This window comes from Culex pipiens, chromosome 3 (assembly GCF_016801865.2).
Source record: "Culex pipiens pallens isolate TS chromosome 3, TS_CPP_V2, whole genome shotgun sequence".
NCBI lineage: Eukaryota > Metazoa > Arthropoda > Insecta > Diptera > Culicidae > Culex > Culex pipiens.
The window spans coordinates 38,024,928-38,049,300 of record NC_068939.1 but is presented as its reverse complement, the minus strand read 5'-3'; the positions used below and the strand labels follow the sequence as shown (position 1 = coordinate 38,049,300).

The 24,373-nt window shown below is 43.5% G+C and overlaps 6 protein-coding genes across 6 annotated transcripts; 2 read left to right on the top strand and 4 right to left on the bottom strand.

Annotated features, from left to right (window-relative positions):
• Positions 1-992: 992 nt before the first annotated feature.
• On the bottom strand, positions 993-3,189 carry LOC128093294 (cell death abnormality protein 1-like). The gene is made up of 2 exons (XM_052709588.1): positions 2,988-3,189; positions 993-2,928 (listed from the first exon to the last, which is right to left on the bottom strand). The coding sequence occupies exons 1-2, from the start codon at positions 3,065-3,067 to the stop codon at positions 1,254-1,256; spliced, it is 1,755 nt and encodes a 584-aa protein (XP_052565548.1). The 5' UTR covers positions 3,068-3,189; the 3' UTR covers positions 993-1,253.
• Positions 3,190-3,295: 106 nt separating this feature from the next.
• Positions 3,296-4,590, top strand: LOC120426292 (epidermal growth factor-like protein). The gene is made up of 2 exons (XM_039591044.2): positions 3,296-3,521; positions 3,580-4,590. Exons 1-2 carry the CDS (start codon positions 3,442-3,444, stop codon positions 4,511-4,513), a joined length of 1,014 nt encoding a protein of 337 aa, XP_039446978.1. The 5' UTR covers positions 3,296-3,441; the 3' UTR covers positions 4,514-4,590.
• Positions 4,591-5,979: 1,389 nt separating this feature from the next.
• LOC120426294 (epidermal growth factor-like protein) lies at positions 5,980-7,390 on the bottom strand. Its single transcript, XM_039591046.2, has 3 exons — positions 7,257-7,390; positions 7,005-7,195; positions 5,980-6,950 (listed from the first exon to the last, which is right to left on the bottom strand). The coding sequence occupies exons 2-3, from the start codon at positions 7,082-7,084 to the stop codon at positions 6,014-6,016; spliced, it is 1,017 nt and encodes a 338-aa protein (XP_039446980.2). The 5' UTR covers positions 7,085-7,195; positions 7,257-7,390; the 3' UTR covers positions 5,980-6,013.
• LOC120426293 (zonadhesin-like) lies at positions 7,388-15,859 on the top strand. Its single transcript, XM_052709868.1, has 7 exons — positions 7,388-7,485; positions 7,552-8,592; positions 10,462-10,656; positions 10,712-11,686; positions 12,425-12,636; positions 14,653-14,785; positions 14,849-15,859. Exons 1-7 carry the CDS (start codon positions 7,403-7,405, stop codon positions 15,819-15,821), a joined length of 3,612 nt encoding a protein of 1,203 aa, XP_052565828.1. The 5' UTR covers positions 7,388-7,402; the 3' UTR covers positions 15,822-15,859.
• On the bottom strand, positions 9,014-10,300 carry LOC128093295 (epidermal growth factor-like protein). The gene is made up of 2 exons (XM_052709589.1): positions 10,149-10,300; positions 9,014-10,091 (listed from the first exon to the last, which is right to left on the bottom strand). Exons 1-2 carry the CDS (start codon positions 10,226-10,228, stop codon positions 9,113-9,115), a joined length of 1,059 nt encoding a protein of 352 aa, XP_052565549.1. The 5' UTR covers positions 10,229-10,300; the 3' UTR covers positions 9,014-9,112.
• Positions 11,735-13,046, bottom strand: LOC120426291 (epidermal growth factor-like protein). The gene is made up of 2 exons (XM_039591043.2): positions 12,893-13,046; positions 11,735-12,830 (listed from the first exon to the last, which is right to left on the bottom strand). The coding sequence occupies exons 1-2, from the start codon at positions 12,970-12,972 to the stop codon at positions 11,768-11,770; spliced, it is 1,143 nt and encodes a 380-aa protein (XP_039446977.1). The 5' UTR covers positions 12,973-13,046; the 3' UTR covers positions 11,735-11,767.
• Positions 15,860-24,373: the final 8,514 nt, after the last annotated feature.

Below are 24,373 nucleotides of genomic sequence, written 5' to 3'. Positions count from 1 at the left end.
CGAAAAGAAAAAAGGGTAAAGAAGAAAAAACGCTCGAGACACTCTAAAAGCAAAACCAATTTAGTAATTTAGATAAATTCTGTCTAATTGAATGTTTGTTTACAATTCGTCGCCGCGCTTAAGCGATCGAAAGTGAAAAAAGACGGGCGTGCTTCAGCTCGGGATGACTTTTGGAATTGTGTGCTGACTCCGGAAAGGGGTTACATGAGTGATTTAAATATTTTTATTTTTTTTAACTTTTCAATGCTTAGCCACTCAGAAATCGATTTGTTTATTTTTTAAATACTATTTATAAATTAAAAAATAAAACAATTATTTTCTAGACCCCACCCCTCAACCCACCATTGCGTGAGAGGAAGTCGGGAAAAATTAGTCTACTCCTGAGCGTCGTCATCGTCTGGCGTAGGACCCACGCGAGAGCGATACGAATCGGCGCCAGGCATTTCGGCCTTGGCTCATCCCTTGGGGTTGGGTCCGCAGACAGGAAGTTGACTCATTGCGCGCGGCGGGTCCAGCGCTGGGGGCCATTTCTTCGGAGCCCCACGTCCGAGGCGTGCGTTTCGATCCGTTCAGGTGGTCCCTAAGCCGTCTAATTGCTCAATTTTTGGGATGGCCGTCAGCGGAATTAAAAACGTTTGGGTTAAGGTTTTTTTTCGGAGTGCCACCCAGAGCTTGGTTGGGTTGACCTTCAAATATGCTTTGGTTTTTTTTTGTTGGGAAATGTTCTGACGATGAAATTAAGACACTTGAGAGTGGCGAAGGAATTGCCTCAAGCTAGGATACATGAGGGAAAAAAAGAAAATTGACCAATGAAATTAAGGTTATTTCTCAAAGAGTTTAGCCGTAGTGCTGAAAGGGAAATTTGTTTGTTGGAAAAAAAAACTCAAAATGTTCGAGGGGTACAACAATACACTTCATAAAAAAACAATAAAAAAATTAAAAAAAATCAAAATAAGTTTGTTTTTATTTTTTCTTAATTCTAGGTTCAATAATATTTTTTTGGTTGATTTTTAAAAAAATAACAAATACACCCCTCGTTTCACAAAATGATCTTCCAGAATCTAGAAGTATTTTTTTAAGCAAAACTGAGAGAGTCGCGTGCGTGCCAAACGAAAGCTGCAAGCTTTATGTACCGATTATCCTCTGAAAGATGTGAACTTCGAATCCTACGCAAAAAATGTTGATGGCCTCATGAGTGTCTAGATATAAACACGGAAAAAACTTTTTTTCATCATTCAATTTAAATTTAAAATTCATAACATTTCTTCCTTCTCAGTTGGATTGGTAATCCCTTCAGTGAAATATCTCACAATTATTCTATCTTTTTCTTCATTACCTCCGCAAGGTTTTTTCGATTTCATAAAAACCAATAAGCGTAAAATGTATAAGGCACAACCAAAACTCAATATTACCACCATCAACCATATCGTAGAACTCTGCAATAAACTACTCCGAGACTCCTCCCAAACTAGTTCACAAGTTCCGTTTTGCAGGATGAACCCAACGTCGCAAGAGCAAACTCCCGGTGCCGTACAGGCCCCGTTCAGGCACAGATCTTCGCACACCGGCGTACAGTCCTCATCCGTCGTGGTCCGGTTGTAGCCGGGGAGACACTCGCAGACCTCGGCTGATGTCGGACAGAACCCGTTGGTGCACTGCTCCACGCAAGCTGGATAGCACGAGCTAACGTTTAACTCAGCGGCGATCAGCTCTAACCCGGCGTCACAGATGCAGGTATTCGCGTCGACACAGCTTCCGTTCGAGCAGTCCACTACGGATGGGTCACAAAATGGTGCACAAACGTTCTCCAAGGTTGGTTGATAGCCGTCCCAGCACTTGCACTGATTTGGACCGATGCAGGTTGAGTTTTCGCACGGTGGGTCACAGAGAGGTTCGCAGATGTGGGGAGATTCTTCGGCGGGAATGAATTCCGGCCAGCACCGACAAGTGCCATCTGGAAGGCAGTGAGCGTTGACACATTCCGGACTACACCGGGACTTGCAATAAAGGAGGTTGGATTGTTGGGAGTGCTTCAGTAGGAATCCTTCATTACATCGCAGGATATTCGGAGCGGTGCATTGTCCATTGTTGGTGTTGAAGTAATTTGGATCACAGCTTGGTTCACATGAATTAGGGGCTGTTAGGGAAGGTCGATATCCATGCAGGCAGTGACAAGTGTTTGGAGCTACGCAAGTTGCATTATGACAACCACTCTCGCAAATTGGATCACAAACATTCGGTTTGGTTGAACTTCGTGAGAATCCTTCCTTGCAGGTGCAATTATTCGGTTTTGTACAATCTCCATTGATGCAGGCTGAATCACACGTTGGTACACATCGATATCCTCTAAAAATATATCCTTCCTCACAGATGCAACGATTTGGTTCAACGCATTCTCCATTGCCACATTCCGCGATCTCTGGATAACAACGAGGGTTGCAAACATGAGAGAACTTCGTAGATTTCTCATACCCATGATTACAACCGCAAATATTCGGAGCAATGCATTCACCATTTTCGCATGGAGGATCACACACTGGAACGCACTCTGTGTCCGACCTTCTCATATGCCCTGGAAGACACGAACACTTGCCAGGGCTAGTACAGACACCTCGAATGCACGGCGATTCGCACACCGGAAGGCAACGATTCACTTGCAACCGAAACCCCTCCCCACAATCGCACCGATTCGGCCCAGCACACTTGCCGTTGATGCACCCGCCGTTGCAAACAGGGTGGCACTCTCCGCGAGGGTTCTTTTCGTACCCGGGACAGCACTCCGGTAGCAGTTCCGTCTTGAACTCCAACTCACAAGTATCCCGATAGTAGTCAGAATTGATGTCCAGCTCGTGCCACTTTCCCCAGCATTTGGCGTCGCAAATACCGGTTCTGGACACGTACTGTTTGCCCCACTTCACGTGGGGAACGCTGTGGGATGCTCTAGGGTTAGTAGGAAGATCAATCAAACTTTGCAAAGAAAGCAATACCTAACGTTGCGCCAGCAGATACTCCCTAGCGTGAGAGGTAACGCTAATAGAAGGACGCCACTTACTGCTGAATACTTCATCTTCGAAGTGACCGATGTAACGAGATGCTAAAGCTTAAATGCCTTCGAAGCAGCTTTCTATTTCAAGATATAGTAAACTTAGTCCTTCATATCTTTATGGTCTATCTCACTGAACTTCTTTTGTATCGTGGGGTTTCCCTCTGGCGATTACATAACATATGTAGCATATGCAACGAGGTCATCTTTGTCTGATAAATGCAAGAAAGGACTAATTCTTCACCATCCGGGGAACCACCGAACAAATCAAGAGTTTGATAGTACGGAATACCAGAATCCACATCATACAATGTATACACAAACTGATAGTGTGCCTCCATATAAGTAGTCAATACAAAATCATTTTGCAAATTACTTCTAAGGGAAGTGCGTTCAAGATGAGATCTCTAGTCATATTATACGTTACATTGGCAACTCTAACTCTAGCAAACACTGACGTGTGTTACAAGTCTATCAGGTATATCTATAACGCATATTTTTGTCAACCGCTTTAATTGATTTCTTCCACCTTCCAGAACTCCATACATCAAATCAACGGACAAGAAAATTCACCGGGTCAAGACCTGCTACTACCGCTGTTGGCGCAGCCACCAAACACAGGTCAACACCGATTACTGGACCATTGACAACTGCGTGGTAGACTACAAAGCGTCCGCTCAACCAGTTTGCTGTGCGGGCTACACGGGCATCGCGCCCCTTTGTGTGCCTATTTGTCACGGATGCAGCAACGGCCGCTGCACTGCCCCTAGCGTTTGTAGCTGCAACGAGGGATACCGGAACGAGGCGGGATTTTGTGTGCCGGTTTGCGAGCCGGAGTGTGGTCCGGGGTCCTGTGTGGCGCCCGGACAGTGTTCTTGCCATGAAGGATACGAGATGGATCGAAATAGGGGATGTGTTCCGAGGTGTGATCCACCCTGTCGGAACGGGGAATGCGTTGGGGTGAACAGCTGTGAGTGCTTCAGGGGATTTCGACAGGTTACAGGTTCCATTGAATGCGCGCCGGAATGTGATTTAGGAGTTGCAGATTGTGGCAACGGAACTTGCATCGGACCGAATCGTTGCAGTTGTGAGGAAGGGTTTGTATTTGAGAATCATCGATGTATTCCACGTTGTGATCCGACCTGCATCAATGGACAATGTACTGGCCCAAATAACTGCACCTGTGATGAAGGATTCACACAAGATTCATTGCGTCCAAATATGTGTGTTCCAGTTTGCAGCAGCTTATGTCACAATGGAGCATGTGTTGCCCCCAACACTTGCCAGTGTCTTCCCGGATATCATCAATCCAATACGGTGGCAAACTCGTGCGAACCCAGCTGCGATCCCAAGTATGTAGACGTCAGGAATGGACAGTGTATAAGCCAAAATGTCCTTCAGTGCAACAATGGATTCGTATTGGAATACTCTCAACTATCTGGATTAATTCATTGCTCATTGAAGATTTAGGATAATTTATGCAACAATTTTTTTTCAACATAAACTTAACAAAAGCGTATTGAGGAAATATACCCTTTCTAATCAAACACCTATCTTCGTCTTATCGTCGCCGTCGTGCTAACTTGTCGTACGTGCATTTTGGGCCAAATTGAGTTAAGAACGCCTTTTTGTGCAGCTTACAACGCCTCACCTTTTGACCTTCACAGATCCTCAAAATTCGATTTCAATCCTGAGATATTCAACGAAATCCGAAATAACTCCGTGCATTTTTGTCACTTTACATATGAAAGTAGTTTCAATCTTGTCGTGCTATCTTGTCACTCCCTGTTAATAGATGTAAGTGTGACAACTGGCCAAAGGAATGTCAGGTCAGAACGCGTTTCACGCACGTACAAGTTAGACTACCGTAAACATTTGTAATTATAACTCGGAAGTCCAGCAACCAACTTCAACCATACTTCGGGACAATGCACATAATGGTCAGCCAAACAAAACGTGTTTGTTATTGTTTACATTGCGTGCTTTTGTTTTGTCAAGGTCAAACATTAAAAGGCGTTTTTCTTGGCACGTCGAAATGGCGGGTGCGACAAGATAGCACGATGACGTCGATATGGAAAGTTTGATGCTCGCTTAAAGCTCCTAAAATACTATTTAGGCTTACCAGCAACAGCATCGCCTCGAGTAAGCACGCAAATGTATGCCACTTACGGGCCAAAAAGATCAAGTTTAATGCACTTTTGATCATAATATCTATTTTGCGGGACCATTTCTAAACATTTTGTTGGCACACACATCCACACGCAAGATGAGAGCTAAACTGCTTAACGAAAGTCGCCATCGGTATCTTTTCACTTGCGCTAACGTTTGCAAAGAGCTTAAGATATAAAATTGCTTCCAACTACCGGTAACATGTTCTTTTGAACATTAGTTAGTCACTCACTTGAAAAATAATCCCGAAAAATGTAAATAATTAGCAAGTGCCCTAAAAAAACGAACGTGCCTCATCTTTTGACGTTTGACTTTTGACGACCCATTCCAATCGAAGGCGGAATAAAACCGAGCGAGAAGCGAAGGCAAATAAAGAACAAAGGATGGCCACCATCTCCACCAGCAGCGCCTGTTGGAGTGAGCCAGTAATGCCAGGAAATTTTCTCTATAAATGCTAATTTTCGTGAGTGTTCACTTAAAATTTCATCACAATTGGCAGCACTAAGCAGACCCGAAAGAGCGCTGGAAGAAAAAAAGAACTAAGCTGAAAATAGAAAAATGGGCGTAGCCCAATGCATTCTCGTCTGATTAGAATACATTAAGGAAATATTTGTTTTAAATGCTTGTAAAAGAAATAGAAAAACTTTTAGTGAAAGTGAAAATGAACAGAAATGTGCACAAAAAGTTGCTCTACTCGTTGGTGTACTTGGCTTCAGTAAATTACAAGGAACAATCCAGATTATCCTGCATCATTCAAACACGACCGCTTATTAGGCTTAACATTTTAATGAAAGTATTCATTCACAACCTTCTACAAAAGATCCTTCCGGAAAGCGTTGAATAGTCCAGCACATATCCCGGATCGCATTCAAGCACATTGGGCGCAACACACTCTCCCCTCCTGGTGTCCACGAACATCGGATCGCAGCTTGGCTCACACACATTCGGATCGTCATTCGATTGCTCAAACCCTCCAAGACACTCACAAGTGCCGGGAGCAACGCAGGTTCCATTCTGACAACCGCCATCGCAGAAGGGAATACACTCAGCTGGTTTTGCTACACTGTTGACGAATCCTTCCCTGCAAGAGCAGATATTGGGCTTGGTACAGCTTCCATGGACGCAGGGAGGATCACAGTGAGGAACGCATCGATTCTTCTCGAATACAAATCCTGCTACGCAGGTGCAACGGTTTGGTCCAGCGCAGGTTCCACTGCCACAATCCGCTAGTTTTGGATCGCACACCGGCACGCAAACGTTGGATTCCGATGTCTTTTGATACCCAGAGAAACACTCGCAGGTATTTCGATCAACACAATCTCCATTCAAACAGGGTGGATCACATTTCGGAACGCATCCTTTGGCACGATCCAACTCGTATCCTTCGTGACAGGAACATTTCCCAGGTGCTTCACACGTGCCGTGACCACACTCGGGATTATCACAAATCGGAACGCAGATTCCCATCAAATTACGGAAACCCTTATCGCAGCTGCACACATTTGGAGCGGTACAAAGCCCGTTTTGGCAACCGTGACAAATGGGTTCACATTTCCCGGATGCCATCTTCTTGTAACCCTCACAACAAACCGATTGCTTCTCCGTCTTGTAATTTATCGAGCAGTGGTCCAAGCTGTGGAAACTCGTGTCGATTTGCTTTTTCCACCAAAACCAACATTTATGGTGGCAAATTGTGTTTCGTTTAGTCGTACTTGAAGACGTTGCAAGATATGGTGTGCTGTAGGGATAAACACTTAGTTTAGAGCAATCACTTACTAATTTTGTGTCTTACCTGACAGTTTTGGTGCAATTTTGCCCCACTATGAGAGGAAGAATTGCAAGCAATGCGTAAGCTACGATCCAGGAACTCATCTTTTTGTGAAAGCTCAATGGAAAGTAATACTTGATTCGATATCACCTGCTTCATTTATAGCGTCTAATGAATGAACTTCGAACAACAAGAGTATTTTCATGTCTGCAAATCTAGATTGAAGATTGATCTTTCGCGGAAGTGCCCTGTGTCAAGGGGAACCCCTCAACTTACAATGTTGTCGGTCATGCCCCCCCTCAGGAACAGTTGATTGACTGATACAACTTTTCTTGAATGGAAAGTTCCCCTCCGATATGAAGACAGCATAAATACCTCTGTAGAGGCGAAAATTACCGGTACTCTCCCCCAAGAAACTCACAATGCAGGTATTCGCACTGACCTGCGCTCTTCTGTTATCGTTGCCCCTGCTGGCAGTGGGGCGCCTCTGTCCGCGGGAAGTCAGGTAAACACTCACTCAGGTCCACCTTTCACCGATAAGTTCGTTCAAATGCTCTAACCCCCCTTTCAGAGTGCCGTACGTCAAGTGGGGCAACCAGCACGTGTCCCGAACCACGCCGTGTGACTACGTTTGCTGGGGCAAGTGGCACAAGATCTACATCGAGTCGGGCTACAGTACGAACACCTGCGAGCTGGCTTACAGGACGGAAACGAAGCAGGAGTGCTGCGAAGGGTTCGAAAAGGACTCGCGGGGCGAGTGTCGACCGGTTTGTGAGGGAGGATGCGTTGGCGGTCGGTGTGTTGCGCCGAATCGGTGCGGGTGTGAGGAGGGATTCCGGTTACGCGGGAATCGCTGTGTTCCCGTGTGCGATCCGGATTGTATTTTTGGAGATTGTACAGGTGTTGGAGTGTGTTCCTGTCTGCCGGGGTATAGGAACAGGACGGCCACGGAGTGTGAACCCGTGTGTGATCCGCCGTGCGAACAAGGCAAGTGCATTGCTCCTAATACCTGCGAGTGTAGGCACGGATTTGAGCTAGCCGGGAATTCAAAGCATGTTTGCAAACCACGATGCGATCCAAAGATCGCGAAATGTGGAAACGGAACTTGCGTTGAGCCAAATCGTTGTGATTGCGAGAAGGGATACGAGTTCAGGGGTCACGCATGCGTCCCAATTTGTGATCCAACGTGTATCAACGCTGAATGTTCGCAACCAAATGCCTGCACTTGCAAGCAAGGATTCAACAAAAGTTCGGAACCAAATGTGTGTAAACCCATCTGCAACGAAGAATGCTCCAACGGAACTTGCGTTGCTCCAAACACCTGTCTCTGTCTGCATGGATATCAACCGTCTGAAGCAGCCCCGAACTCGTGCGAACCAAGCTGTGATCCCAAGTTCTTTGATACCACCAATGGGCAGTGTATTGCACCGAATGTCCTGCGGTGTAACGAAGGATACCAACTGACGTATTCCGTGGAGTCTGGCCTGATACGCTGCCAGTCCCAATGTAGTCCCGAATGTGTCAATGCTCAATGTCTTCCGGACGGCTCTTGTCGGTGTTTGGCCGGATTCTTCCCCTCCCAGGAAGCTGTCAATGTGTGTGAACCGATGAAGTGAATAAATTTTAGTTTTTAAATTACTTTTTTGAATGACTTTTTTGCATGTTAAAAGTTTACAACTCGTCGCTGTCGTGCTAACTTGTCGTACGTGCATTTTGGGCCAAAGCTCACATTGCCTCACCTTTTGACCTTCACAGATCCCCAAAATTCGATTTCAATCCTGAGATATTCAGTAAAAACCGAAAAAACTCCGTGCATTGTTACGTTTCATCTGAAAGAAATTTCAGTCTTGTTGGCTATCTCGACACAGCCTTAAAATTGATGTAAGTGCGACAATTGGCCAAAGGGATTTCAGGACAGAGCGCGTTTGACACAAGTAGGAGCTCGACTACTGTAAACAATCATAACTCGGGACTCCAGCAACCAAACTCAACCAAACGTCAGGACAATGCACAGAATGATCAACCAAACAAAATGTGTTTGTTATTGTTTACATTGCGTACTCTCGTTTTTGTTTATTCAAGGTCAAACATTAAAGCGCGTCTTTCTCGAAACGTCAAAAAGATTTTTGATATTATTTGCTATTGCCTATGGTACTATGTCCCCATTCCAAATCCAGCGCGCGTTTGCAAAAGGTCCGCCCAGATATTGATGAATATTCCAGCACGTACCCCGCATTACAATCCAATACGTTAGGCGCAATGCATTCTCCCTTCCTGGGGTCCATAAACTTCGGATCGCAGCTCGGTTCACACAAGTTCGCATCGTGATTCGACTGTTCAAACCCACCGAGACACTCACAAGTGTTGGGAGCAACGCAGGTTCCATTTTGACAACCGCCATCGCAGAAGGGAATACACTCGCCTGGAACAGCCGGGTTATTGACGTATCCGGCGTTGCAAGTGCAAGTATTTGGACTGGTGCAGCTTCCGTTGCTACAAGCGCGATCACAGTGGGCAATACATCGATTGTCCTCAAATGTGAATCCTTCCGCACACCTGCATCGATTCGGCTCAACGCAAGTTCCGTTGCCACAATCTGCTATCTCTAGATCACATTCCGGCGCGCATACGTTGGAATCTGTTTGGACCTGTTGAAATCCACTGAAGCATTCACAAGTGTTCACCCCAGTACATGCACCATTCTGGCAGGGTGGATCACAAACAGGAACGCATCCTTTCTGCGCATCCATCACGTACCCTTCATGGCAGGAGCACCGCCCTGGTGCTACGCACGTGCCGTGGCCACATTTTGGCTCACATACCGGGACGCAGATACCCATTTGATCTTGATACCCGGCGTAACAGCTGCACACATTTGGCTCGGTACACCGACCATTGCTGCATCCCACGCAAATTGGTTTACATTGTCCGAGGGAATCCTGCTTGTATCCTTCGCAGCAGACGGACTCCTGCTTCACCTCGTAGTTCAACCAACAACCGTCATAATCGATGTAACTTGTATCGACATACTCCGTGTACGAAAACACACAATCGTAGTTGCAGTGGTAAGTCCGACTGACTCGCTTGGTAGTTGTTACGAGACTAGGAACGCTGTGAAATTGAATTAAAAGTTAAAACTGCACTTCTCCTGCTCTCTAATGGCCATACCTGATATCCCTGACACAGTTCTGTGCTGCTATAAGTGGAAGTATCACGAGCGCGACGTTTACAGCGATCAATGTTCTCATCTTGGAGACGGTTTGGTGAAATTTGATTCGTAAAACCACTCGCTAGGACATTTTATTCGCAGATATCACGTGGCGAGTGCTGAGAAGTTGGCCAAACTACACGTGAATTTGTTTGCAGCAATCAGAGCAAAATCGAATTGATTGTTAGCTTTGCACTTATTGTAACACTCGATACACTTCTTTTCTACATCAACGATAAATTGTTGCTTAGTTTGTTAACAAATTCAATATTGATCTTTTAGAAGTACTAGTGATTCTCGAGTAGCGCGTGGTATCATACCAACTGAAATAAATAGAACTGGCACATCTCGGTTCAGCACACTTCTGAAGAAAGAGTTAACCTTCGCGATGAAACTCTACACTCTGACTTGCGCTCTTCTGCTTTTGATACCCACGGTGCTGGGTCGTATCTGTCTGAAGGATGTCAGGTAAGGTATCAAATCGATTCATATTTCCATCAAATTGTGTAATCCCTACTTTCAGTGTTCAGTACCTGAAAAGGGGCACAACTCGCGTATCCAGAACGGCCAATTGCTACTACCATTGCATTTTCGCTAGCCACACGAGAATCGTGGACTCTAGCTACACGGCCCAAACGTGCGAGCTAGCGTCCAAGACGGAGCTGCGGTCGGAATGCTGCGATGGATACGCGAAGAACTCCCGCGGGGAGTGTCTACCCGTTTGCGAGGGAGGTTGCATCAACGGAACGTGCAACGCGCCGAATCAGTGCGGTTGCGCTGAAGGATACCAACTGAGGGGGAATCGGTGCCTTCCGGTGTGCGACGTGGAGTGTGTTTTGGGAGTTTGTACCAAGCCTGGGCAGTGTACGTGCCTTCCTGGGTACACGAAACAAACGGACACGGAGTGCGTGCCGGTTTGTGAGACTCCGTGTGAGAACGGCAGGTGCATTGCACCGAATACCTGCGAGTGTGATCACGGATTTGAGAAGTATTGGTTTTCGGATTATCAGTGCTTTCCAAAGTGTGATCCGACGATTGCGGACTGTAGCTATGGAACGTGCGTTGCGCCAAATCGTTGCCGTTGTGCGGTCGGATTCGTTTTCAGAGGTCATCGCTGTGTTCCGCAGTGTGATACGACCTGCGTCAACGGAGATTGTACCAGTCCGAACAGGTGTACGTGCAAGGAAGGATTCTCAACCAGTTCTGGGGATTCGAATGTTTGCGTTCCGATTTGTGCGAGTGGATGTCAACATGGGACCTGTGTAGGTCCAAACACGTGCCAGTGTTCTGGTGGATACAACGCAACCTCAACGGATCCGAACTTGTGCGAACCGAGCTGTGATCCCACGCACGTCGATATCAGCAATGGACAGTGTATTGCTCCGAATGTTCTGCGATGCAGTGAAGGATACGTGCTGGAACGCTCGTCTGGCTTGATGAGGTGCAGATCTAGCGTCGAAGGTGGACAGGAGATACCAACGGGATTGCTTACGTCAACTTAAAGATTTAGCATTAAGTGTTTCCAAAATAAATCGAGATTTTGGTCTAAATATTGCTTTTATAGTTTTATTTAAATCACTCATAAAGATTGCGTGCAATTCATTCCAATCGGTTCGCAAACATTGTCAGCACCATCAGAGGGACTAAATCCGTCCCAGCACTGGCAGGATCCATCCGAAAGACACAGTCCATGGACGCATTCGGCGTCACACGGGTATCGGCAGAAGGTCCTTCCGGATAGTGGTGAGTATTCCAGCTGGAATCCCTCACTGCACTGGAGCACATTGGGGGCGATGCATTCGCCGTTGGCGATGTCTACAAACTTGGAATCGCAGCTGGGTTCGCAAGAATTGGCTACAGTATGGGATTGCTGATACCCAGGAAGGCACTGGCAGGTGTCTGGACCAACACAGGTTCCATTTTGACATTCACTACTGCAGAAGGGAACACATTCAGATGGATTCACTGGACTGTTGACGAATCCCTCCTTGCACGTGCAGGTATTCGGTTTTGTACAATCTCCGTTGATGCAGGTCGTATCACATCTTGGAATGCATCGATTCCCCTCGAATATAAATCCCTCTACGCAGTCGCAACGGTTTGGACCAACACAGGTTCCACTTCCACAATCCGCTATATCCGGATCACACTCCGGCATGCATACATGGGACTCCACCGTTTCCCGGAACCCACTGAAGCACTCGCAAGTGTTCAACCCAACACATTCCCCATTCAGACAAGCAGGTTCACAGGCAGGAACACATCCCTTCTTCGGATCCGCAGCGTACCCTTCCCGACAGGAGCACTCCCCTGGCGCTACGCACGTTCCGTGGCCACACTCGGGATCACAAACCGGAACACAGACTCCCAGCTGCTTGCGGAAGCCTGCGTTGCACGTGCAGCTGTTCGGTGCGACGCACGTGCCATTCTGGCACCCGTGGCAGACAGGTTCGCAAACTTTCTTCGCATTCTCCTGGTAGCCCTCGCAGCACACCGACTGGGTCGTGGTTTTGTAGTTGATCGAGCAGGTATTGACGACGTCGTAGTCGGTGTTGATTTGCTTTTTGTGCCTGAGGACGCACTTCCAGTGGCAGGTGGTATCACGACTGATTTTCCTGTAGGTCGTCGTGACGTAAGGCGTTCTGGAAGAAACAAGAGTGTGATTAGGAAGAGTTGGTTCGGCTAGGAGGTGGTGTTGCTCAACCTGACGGAGACGGTACATGTTTGGGCAGCTATAAGAGGAAGAATCGCCAGCAAAACGGTCACTAGTATCAACGATCTCATCCTGAAGGTACCTTCCTCGAGAATGGAACAGTGAAAGAAACAGGGTGGCTCTTAATAAGGTCTCATCAGGCAAAATTTCATTCAACTAGCAAACAGTATGATAAGTTTAATTGCTCCGCAGCGATCCCGGAACCGTTTATCAATATGACCTGATTAGTTATCAAAAATCCAGCGAAGTCTTCCGCAGGTAATCGTCGTTGTCGTATTTTGACATACGTATGACACCGACGAGTTGACATAAAAGTTATATATAAAGCTATAACCTTTATTTTGGCAATTCAGCAAATTCTTTCTTTATCAGTTCCTCAAGCCATTCCGACGGCGTGAGGTCGACGTTGTCGTGCAATCTTGTCGCACGTCGCCTTATGACGTTCCGAGAATGAATGAAAACGATATCACGCAATGTAAACAATAACAAACACGTTATGTTTGGCTGACCATTCTGTGCATTGTCCCGAAGTTTGGTTGAATTTGGTTGCCGGTCAAAATGTCGAAATTTGGCAACTCCGTGTACGCACGAGAGCAAGTAGTAGTCAGGTGTCAGTGCTCCATAGTTTTTCTCCGAATTAAATCGCTGTAGTTGATCGTGATTACCCGCGAGTTTACTCCTCCAGCATGCCGAAGGTCAGCCGTGGTCGTGGCAGTTCGAGTGCGGCCTGGAAAAACCCGCGAAGTTCGTCTACCGGCCGAGTGCCAAAAGGTAAACAAACCAACGAAGATGCAGAGCGACGAGGAAAGCAACAACAACAACAACACCGACGACGACGGCGACGATGGACATGCACGGATAAAAGTGTCGATGTCAAAAAAGAACAATTTTCCAACGGTGACCACCTTCAAATTTTGTTTTGGACACGTTGGTGGACGATATTGACGAGTTGCTGGAAGATCTCGGATATTGTCAGAAAATCGGTAAGTCGTCAGTGCAAGTGATCACACTGAACAGAAAAAAATTCGACCTGGTGCTTGAAGAACTGAAGTGTAGCAACTTTATCTTCTATACATACGACCCATAGAAGCTCCCTTTTAAGGGGGTCTTGCAGGGTTACCAAGCCCGTCCGATCACCGACCCGAAGCGACACCTCTCTTTTTGGATAAACTGGCGGTTTTACTCCAAGAACTCGTCGGACGTAGCGCCACGGCTCACGGAACTGCCACGAAAGGCGAAATTGGGGGACAAGGCCGAACAAACGAAGCCGCGCGTAAAGTGCGCGAACTGTGATGGCAACTATAGCGGTAATTACCGCGGATGCCTGCTGCAACGTCCCACCCTACTCAGTGAAGTACGAGCGAACGGTTCGAGCGGATAACACAGCGTTCGCCAGCGTGGTATCCGCCGCAATGCGGCCCAGCAAGAAATCACCGAGGAAGATCTCTTTACCCTGCTGGAGTTTTGTTGCTCTCGCGAGGGAGATGATGATGCGATTTTGGAGCTGCCGGAACAAGGCTGAACTGGCCCTGGGGGAGCTGATGATCAAACACATCTATAATTGGTTATTTTTTCGGTGATCTAGTTTCAAGCATTATCTTTATCTATCCTTTTCCCATTGCACTTTCTGTAAGTTTTTAGAAAATTTGACCAATGAATGCACGTGCGACTAGGTAGCACAACAACGACGAGGTAATACAGGATGTGTTTGAATCATAAACGACCAAGTGCGTGTAACTTGGGATAAAAAGCGCCTAACACACCAGTTGTTGTTTCGTGCTCCGTGAAAGTAGAGCGATTCGCGATGAAATGTTTGGTGAAAATTTGCACGTTGCTTCTGGTGATACCTCTGGTGTGGGGACAGATCTGCTGGAAGAATGTAAGGTATTGTAGAGATTTCAAACTAACTTCTTCAAGCGAATCTTTGAGTTCCCCCTAACCTTCCAGCGTACCATACGTCAAGTGGGGTCATATCTACGTGTCAAGGTACACCCCGTGTGACTACAAATGCTGGTTCAAGTGGCATCAGACGATGGTTGAGTCCGGCTACAACAGCAACACGTGCGAACTGGCGTTCAACACGGAATCGGTGCCAGAGTGCTGCGAAGGATACGCCAAGGACTCGCGCGGGGAGTGTAAGCCCGTCTGTGACGGGGGGTGCATCGATGGATCGTGTAACGGACCGAACCGGTGCGATTGCAATCAGGGCTTCCAACTGCAGGGGAATCGCTGCGTGCCGGTGTGCGAGTCGGACTGTATCTTTGGGGTTTGCTCCGGACAGGGCGAATGCACTTGTCATCCGGGGTACATGAAGAAAACGGACACGGAGTGCGTGCCTGTTTGTGAGGTTCCTTGTGAAAATGGGAGGTGTATTGCTCCGAATACCTGCGAATGTAAACGTGGATTTGAGCAATCTCCTGAATCGGATTATCTTTGTCTTCCGTCGTGTGATCCGGAGATTGCGGATTGTGGTAACGGAACATGCGTTGAGCCAAATCGTTGCCTTTGTGAGGAGGGATTCCTTTTCAGGGGAAATCGATGTATTCCACAGTGTGATCCGACCTGCGTCAACGGAGATTGTACCAATCCGAATACCTGCACGTGTAGGGATGGATTCTTGCGAAGTCTAGTAGAATCAAATGTTTGTGATCCAATTTGCGAAAGCGGTTGTCAGAATGGAGTCTGCGTTGCTCCAAATAACTGCCAGTGTACTCTGGGTTATAACGCCACCTCAACTGATCCGATCTCCTGTGAACCCAGCTGTGACCCCACGTTCATGGACATCAGCGATGGTATTTGTGTTGCTCCAAACGTCCTACGATGCAACGAAGGATTCATTCTGGAACATTCGTCGCAAGTCAACTTGATTAAATGCAGATCTACGAATGTTACTCCAACGAATCTGCTGTCGGTGTTTTGAAGAAATCATGCTGATACGAATAAATTTCAAACCTTCAATCTTTCAGTGTTTACGTTACCGCGCGATTATCTAAATTGCACGAGCTTATCTCTTGGGGCCGACCTTCCGAAACATGTCTACAAACCTTGTGATGATGCTTAAAAGCATGCGCGTTTGTGCACTGAACTTGAATTAGGGGAAATATACCTTTTCTAATCACACACCTATCTTTGTCATATGGAGAGTTTGATGCTCGATTCATGCTCCAAAAATACTATTTACGCTACAAGCAACAGCACCGCCACAATTAAGCACGCGAAATAATGCCATTTACTGGCCACACCGATCAAATTAAATGCACTTTTGAACATTTCTCATCATTTTGGTGGCGGATGTATGTGCACGCAAGATGAGAGCTTAACTGCTTAACGAAAGTTGGCATCAATATCTTTTCACTTGCGCTAACGTTTTCAAAGCGCTTCCAATTACCGTCAACATGTTTTCATTAGTCATTCACTCACTTGAAAAATAATCCCGAAATAAGTAAATAATTAGCAAGCACCATCAAAAAACCAAACGCGCCAAATCTTTTGACGTTTCAATTTTGACGACCCATTCCAAGCGAAGGCCAATAATAGTGTTATTTACGTGCGCATGTATTGCGTGTACATGCACGAAAAAAAGTGAGGTTAGATTTTGTCCGGCCAGCAAAATCAAATGGTGCGCTAGTGTGCGTACGCGAAACGTCATAAAGCTCTATAAAGAAGCTTCAAAGAGAAATGACAAGGCACTCAAACATAACAAAACTCGCTCTTCCGCATCTTTCCAGCTCATGTGCTTTTAAACGAAGGAACTCAATTTTGACAAGTAATTCAAGCGCTGCACTGAGTGACGACGCTTCTCTCTCTCACATCCTTACCAAAAATCATGATTTTTTGAGTTCCAAATCTCACTTTTCATACGATTTTTTTGAGTTCAGGTACTACAACCATAAAAATGGTTATATGGGTTGAACTGAAAAAATCGTATGAAAAGTGGGATTTGGAACTCAAAAAATCATGATTTTTGGTAAGGGTGCAGATTCTCTAGCAAACAAAGAACAAAGATAGCCACCCTAGTAACATTTTAGGTTTTAAGTAGGCCATAAAAGCCAATTTAGGCCGTATGCGGGTTTTCAGAACCATGATAAAACCTGTAAGTTTAAAAATGTTACTAGGGCACCAACCAAGATTGTATATCATAGGTACTCGTGATCTTGGTTTACATTAGTGTGAGTGCATCACTCCGTGCCACGAAAACCAAAACAAAAACAAACGAACAATGGACTATGCCGGGAAAACCAAAACATAAACAATGTTAGTTTCCTTCGGAGTGACAGTGTCAGAGATAGCAATTTTGACAACCGCACCACTACACACTCAATCGCGAGTACCTATGGCAGAAAGCTATGGCCACCAACACCACCAGCAGCGCCTGATGGAGTGAGCCAGTGATGCCAGGAAACTTTATCTATAAAAGCTACTTTTTGTGAAAGTTCGCTAAAAAATTCGCGCTGGAAGAAAAACGAACTAAGCTGAAAATAGAAAAATGGTCGTGGCCCAATGCATTCTCGTCTGATTAGAATACAATTGGGAAATATTTGTTTTAAATGCTTGTAGAAGGAATAGAATAACTTTTAGTAAAAGTGAAAATAAACGGAAATATTCACAAAAAGTAGCTCTACTCGTTGGTGTACTTGGTTTTAGTAAATTTCAAGGAACACTCCAGATTATTCAGCACCATTCAAACACGACCGCTTATTAGGCTTAAAATGGGTATATTTCCCTTAAGTCCGCAAACCTACCTCCGGCATGGTAGCTCCAAGCAGCACATGTCGGCGTGTCCTCCCCCCACCTACCCCTCCCCCTCCAACCGGATGATCTCGTGAGATTAAGAGGGTACGATATTATTTAGTTGTAATAAATCAAATTAAGCAATTTTAAAATTCAATCAGCCGAACAAGTCCGGCTACTCCGGCGCGCTCGGTTCTTACTCTTGGCGGTTTGACTGAATTAAGGAGAGCGTAAGTTGATTCCCATGTTCAGCGGGCTTGTTCTTGATCCCGGCGTGCGACGATTGCGGGCCCCAGATAAGTGGCGCGGTGGCGGGTTCGGGCAGGAGATAACAATCTCCCAGATCTCTGCGCGTGATCAGGACACAGGAAGGTCTTAAGTAAATCGAAGCATGTGGCCCTTAATGATTGTGCAGATCGCAGGGGAGCAGCAGCTGGGGCAGGGTGGTGGACATGAACAATTGCTGTTACGAGATAATCATCTCCCTGTCCTGCGATCGGCTTGGCTGGGACTCCCTGTTCGGGCGAAGATAAATGACCGCTTGATAGGAGCTGCTGCCACACGGGAGATTGTCGGAGGAATAATTGCGATTTCGGATTTTTTTTTTGTGTGGGAAAGTTTGCCAAATGAAGATCTTCGCAAAAGTCACTAAAAGATTAATTGTTCCCTAATAAAACACCACACGACATGTCATCAGTTATAAAGGTAATTTTGCTGATCAAACTTTTTTTGCTCTAATAACTCCCGTTCCAAACAACCTCGAAACCGGGACCGGAAATTATAAATAATTATGGATTCCTTTACAATGCTGTTCTTCTTTCAAAGGTTTGGTAGACTAAATACCACCCAGTATCGTCAAGACACGGCTCCACGGTGACGTCGTCCATAGTCTACGAACCCCCCGTCCAAATTCGCAACGGTCCAGAAAACCGGCACCCAGTGGTTCATTTATTAAGCAATTATGTGACATCGTGAACCTGCGCCCAGAAGCAGTCCCCCGATTTCTTGGTGGGGGGTAATTACGATCAATCAATGCTCCTCCTCCCTCTTCCCGTGCTGCAAGACCATGATGAAGGGAGGGTTGAACTCAAACCGTTTCCTCCGCGCGGTTACGCGCACCGTCAAAGATCGATTATTTACGTGGTGCACATTTGAAATAATTTGTAAAATGAATTTTTAATAAACCCTTGATGACGATAATGAAGAGGAGGCCCCTCCATTATGGTGGTTTGACGGTCGGGGCCTGTCCAGCAATTGGACGAATTTATTAGTCGCTCTCGCTACAGGACAGGACAGGCACAGGTTGGACCGGCTCCGTGACTTCGATTTGGAGCGCAAGCATTTATTTTAATGGTAGCTTCACGGATTTTTTTAGAGCCCCGTTCAGGTAGAACCTGGACTGAATGTATGGAGATCAATGCATGGCCAGCCGATGCATGCAATTAGACCTCCGGATGTTCGACGAGGCCCCACACGCAGGGCTTCTGAGTTGCTGCGGGCACGGTAGTTCCTGAAAAAGGTTCGCTGCACGCGCCTCACGGTTTCGCTTTCGTTGGGTGGTCCAGGGTGGGAGTCAAGCGAATTTAAGTAATTTCGATCTGTAAATTTTAGTTACAAAACTCGTTCTAATTATTATTATTTTTTTTTTTTGTAATGAATTGAATAATTCAGTTGAACAAATAAAATTTGGTAATTAAAAATAGTTTTGCTATTATTTGAATAATTTTAGATAATATATTTTGAATTAAAAACTGAAATAGATAATCACGGTCATACACTGCACACGCACAGTGGGGAAAAAGGGCCCAAAAAATTACCGCAACATGATTTCGCGCAAACCATCAATTGCTATACACCAAAAGCTTCGTTTTTGCACCAGGAACAATAATCCGGTGAAAAATCGCACTGCACGGACCAGTGGCCGGAGTACAGGCCACCGGAAGATCCGGATTTTTGGAAAAAGTATATGATTTATCCTACTGTGAACTGACACGCTTTTTCTTATCATAAATAGTCATGCAAAACAATCATAGAATAATTTAAAATACCACAGGGCCCATCGGAACCGGTTCCACCGATCTCCGGTGGCCATATCCAGAACCGCAGTGGGAGACAGAAAAACTAGTCGTGCGACGGATCAAACTTCTTGACAGCTGTTTATACAAGAATATTACGTAAATATTAGAAAATGTTTAACTGTTGAAGAACGCCGTCAAGTGAAGTTTTTTTTTTGAAAAATAGAAATTTTAGCCGAACATTTTTTTTTACTTCAGGTATTTATTTAAAACAAAATTTGCAATCGAAACGAATTTACATTAAAGTTTTTTTTTTATAAAGCGCGTCATGTTAATAATTAAGCCAGCTTCAGTTTATTTTTAACTGGAAAATCCCGTTTTAATTTGTTTTAAAAAGTGTCTATGATTTTCCGCTCCAGATTTTTTTTTTACTCGAAAGGTTCAGAAAATTGCCAATAAAATTGCCTAACAGACATTAAAGAATAGACCTCTGATTGGTGAAATACAGCGACTAAAATATATAGAAACAAGAAAATTTAAGTTTTTCAAGTCTCATCCTCATCCAAACAATCCCACATATTCCAATGCAAATATCCTTGCAACTAATGGTCCAATTTTCCATATTTAAAAATAAAACATTTGTGAAATTTTATGATTCTCTCAAAAAAATTTAAATCAAGACCAATATTTCAAATGGGCGTAATATTTAATGTGTGGCAACTTTGAAATGTTAGTTTTGATTAAAAAAAAAAAACTTAACATTTTCTATGATGGATTTAAATTTTTTTCTTTCCGTAACTGTGATGTGATGTGATAAAAATCGACTGAAGAAATCGTAAACAAAACTATTTCAGTTTAAAATAGTCATCAATTTATTGGATAGCACAAGCATTTTTTTTACTCGAAAATAAATAACCTTGATTCTACGTCAAACCAGCAGGATCCAGAGCAAAAGGGTGTACCCCATTTGGCATAATGGGTTTTCCAGAAGGACGTTTGGCATAATGGACATTTGGCATAATTATTAATTGCTCCTTTTTTCGAATTGTTGAATTAGTATTTCTTATTTCAAGGAATAGAAATTTATTTTTTTCTTAATTTTTTTATAATACTTTTAAAGATTTTGTTTTTTTTCGAAAAATCTTGTTTTTATTGAAATTTTCCCTTCTTTTATTCAAAACCTTTTAAAATCTTTATTTTTTAATTTTTGATAATTGAGCTTTTCCAATGCAATTTTTTCAATCTCTTATTCAAAATCTAACTTGAAGAAGGGCAAATCTCTTAAAAGAGTCTTTAAAAGTGAGGTACATTTTGCTCTTATTTTAATAGTTTGCAATTAAGTTTTTATTGCAATTTATCTTCTTTTTTGTATTCAACTTGAAGAAGGGAAGGTTTTTAAAAGATGTATTCTTTCTTTTTTTTTCTTCTTATTTCTGCACATTTTTAATCTGTTATTTTTTGCAGTTAAATTGTTTATGCATTTTTTTTAAAGAAGTGTAAATTGTATTGAACTTTATTGCATTTAAATAGATTTTTGAATAAAGGCAGAGAACTTACACAAAAATAACGCAATTGCCAAACATTTAAATGTTGGCAAAATGTGTATCTTCAAAGAGATTTTACCTTCAAGTTGAATTAAAAAAAAAAACAAACTCAATTGTCGAATATTCAATAATTCAATAATATTAAAAGAAGGGAACATGTATATCTTTTTAGTGATTTTGCCATCATTAAGTTTTTTTAAATAAAAGAAGGCAAAATTCATTTTTTTTTTTTGCAGAATATTTACTCTATCGCCCATGGTTGAACCAGAGCACCACTAATTTTTCACTTCAAATTGAAATTTCTCGAAAACAAATGAATGAAATGATCTCATTCTTCCTGCACAGTGTTATATAAGATGTTTACTACCTCCAAATTAAATTCCATCCAATTTGGTCAATTCTGTAGAAATGGCAAGGAAAACCGAAAAAAATGCTCTGGGCGGGAAGGGGTTTAAGAAGGGCATAACTTACATCACTTTGTTGGGTAGTATTTAAAAAAAAAGGAAAATTGCATGAAAAAAATGTTCAAATTTAGGAAATATTTAATTTTTAATTTTTAATTAAAATTAAATGTATGAAAAATTGCTTAAAAAAGCATAAAAAAGCTTAATTGAGTTTTTTTTTAAATGCATCTATTGGGGAAAAATATAGCGATACTAGATTTTTTTTAAATAGTCACCATATCTTAAAGTGCAATTATCTGATAAAAAACTATAAATTATTGTTCTTTAAAAAAATACTTAAACACAAAATATAGCAATAATATAATTATGTCAAACGTCCGTTCCGGGTACAACCAGGGTTGCCAGGTCAAAATTTGAAAAATCTGACAAAGTATCAATTGAAATTTTAAAAAATCTGGCAGACGATAATCTAACAATTCTTTATGGTAAAGGAGAAACTGAATCGACGTAACACCTTATCATGTGGCCCCTCTTAAACCTTGCGGTTTCGTCAACGGATCCACAGGCGTGTATCGTTCTTTTTGCGACAAGACTCCGCCTCCCGGGTCTCCTAAGTGTGAGAGGTATGGCACGGGGAGAGGGCACCGAAAACCTATATTTACACTTAGAATTTTTTGCGTCCGCCTCGGGATTCGAACCGGCGACCTCTGGATTGTGAGTCCAGTGCGCGGTCCGATTGATCCACACAGGTGAAGGAGAGGGAGGATATGAATTAATTCAAAAGTTTGTAAAATTCAGATGATTTCATTAATTTTACTCAAGAATGTTGAATCTACATTTTCTTTAAGAAAAACACTTTCTCATTTATTTGGTTTTCAATTAAATTCCTTTATTTTAATCAAAAAAAATAAATACAAAAATCTGGCAAAAACTGTCAATATCTGGCACATGAAGCATGAAATTTTATTCTGGCTGACACTTGAAAAATCTCTGCTTGTACACAAAAAAAAAATGATGGTAATTTTGTATAGGAAAATGCACCGTTTTGCCATTTGAGGGCTGATTCCAGGTACTGCTGATTGTATTTAAGAAGTGTTTAACAAATTCTAACAAATTCGTCATAAATATGTATCTATACATCTTAGAAATTAATGAAAATGAATTTTTAAGGTTAAAAATTGTGTTTAAATAATATTGCTTTTTTGAGTAGTTTTCTCTTTAAAAATTTATAAATAGATGAAATTTTACAAAAAGTGATAAAAATTTCATCTATTTCTGATATAAAACTACACATTTTTTAACAAAACAATTGGCACAATTTACTGATGTAATATAACATTTCTTTTTGTGTAGGGTATCCTTTATTTTAGTATTTTCGTTTAAGATAAATCCACTTGCAACTCTCATTGCTAAACATAACCTAAAAATCTTCTCACTCCAACCCTGCCCGCACCATGTGCACGCGTGTTTGCTCAAATTTTCAAATTTTCCATCTCGACTGGCCAATTGCTTCTGGGTGGGCAATCAAACGATCCGTGGCTGCTGCTCCATCTATAGAACATCTCCGGCTTCTATTGTGGACCGCGCCGATATGCCGTGACGCAATTGAACGGGGCCAATATTTGGCCCCAACAACCGGCCGGCGTCCACCCTAAATTACCGAGGCCAGAGAGACCCCTGCAGCAGGTGACCACCGGGGAATTTTGCGGACGGAGCGAAAAAAGAGTTGTTTCCCGGACCGTAATGCATTATGCAAATACTCGGAAGGGGCCCCGGAAAGTTTTTTTTGTGTATCGTCTAATGAAGTAATTATACCCCGTAATTAGTTGGACAAAATTCGCGGACGGGACCACCAACGGGTTAGACCATGTGCATCAGATTTTGAGAAATTGACAATTTATTCTGAATTTTTGGAATCGAAAATTACGTCTAATGATGCGAGCGTATCAATCAAAGGGTACGTTTTATTCGATGTAATGGGGGGTTATTAGGTTTTTATTCTGAATGATCGAATATTTACTCTTTGTTTAGAAGACATCTTAACATTATGCAAGATTATGTTGATATTATATTAAATTAAGTCATTTATAATAAAAAAGCTAATAGTTTAGACAAGGATATAAAAGAAACTTGGACTTTGGCAGATCAATTGCACAACCATTTTCGGACCTTGCCCACCCGTCAGGGGTCCCAAAACTGTCCGGCACGTCCGATGACCACTGCCGGGAGACTACCTGCTGCTGCACGTGCACTGATTGTTTTATTATTGTAATTTAGTCTTCAAGCCTGCGCACCGCACGCGTTCCAAAAAGCCGAAAATCAGCAAAACTCTGACAGATGAAACAAAGAACTTACATGAAAAGTGCAGCGCACAAAAGAAAAGACTGCCACTCGTCAAAAAGGAAGAACGCCGTCGGAGGCAGGCGATTTTTGTCCATTAATAATTTCACTCGACCGACCACCGTGGCTGCGGCACATGGTCCCACGACGACTCGGTTCATAAGGCACACGTCCAGCATTTGTGTGAATGGCTCGGCGAGGGGCCTCCGACTTCTTGAGCTGTTGCACTGCAATGGTTCAAACTGGTGTGCAGAGGGACATTGGGGAAGGGTTGCCAGATGGATTGTTTTAAAATGTTTTAAAAAGCATTTTATTTTTATTTTAGCTGTAAATTTTGAAAAGAAAAAGTCTCAACCAAACCTTATTTAGAAAAAAAAGTTGTATTTTTTCAAGTTTTGTACTTTTTGTATTTCTTGTATTTTTTTTATTTTTTGTAAT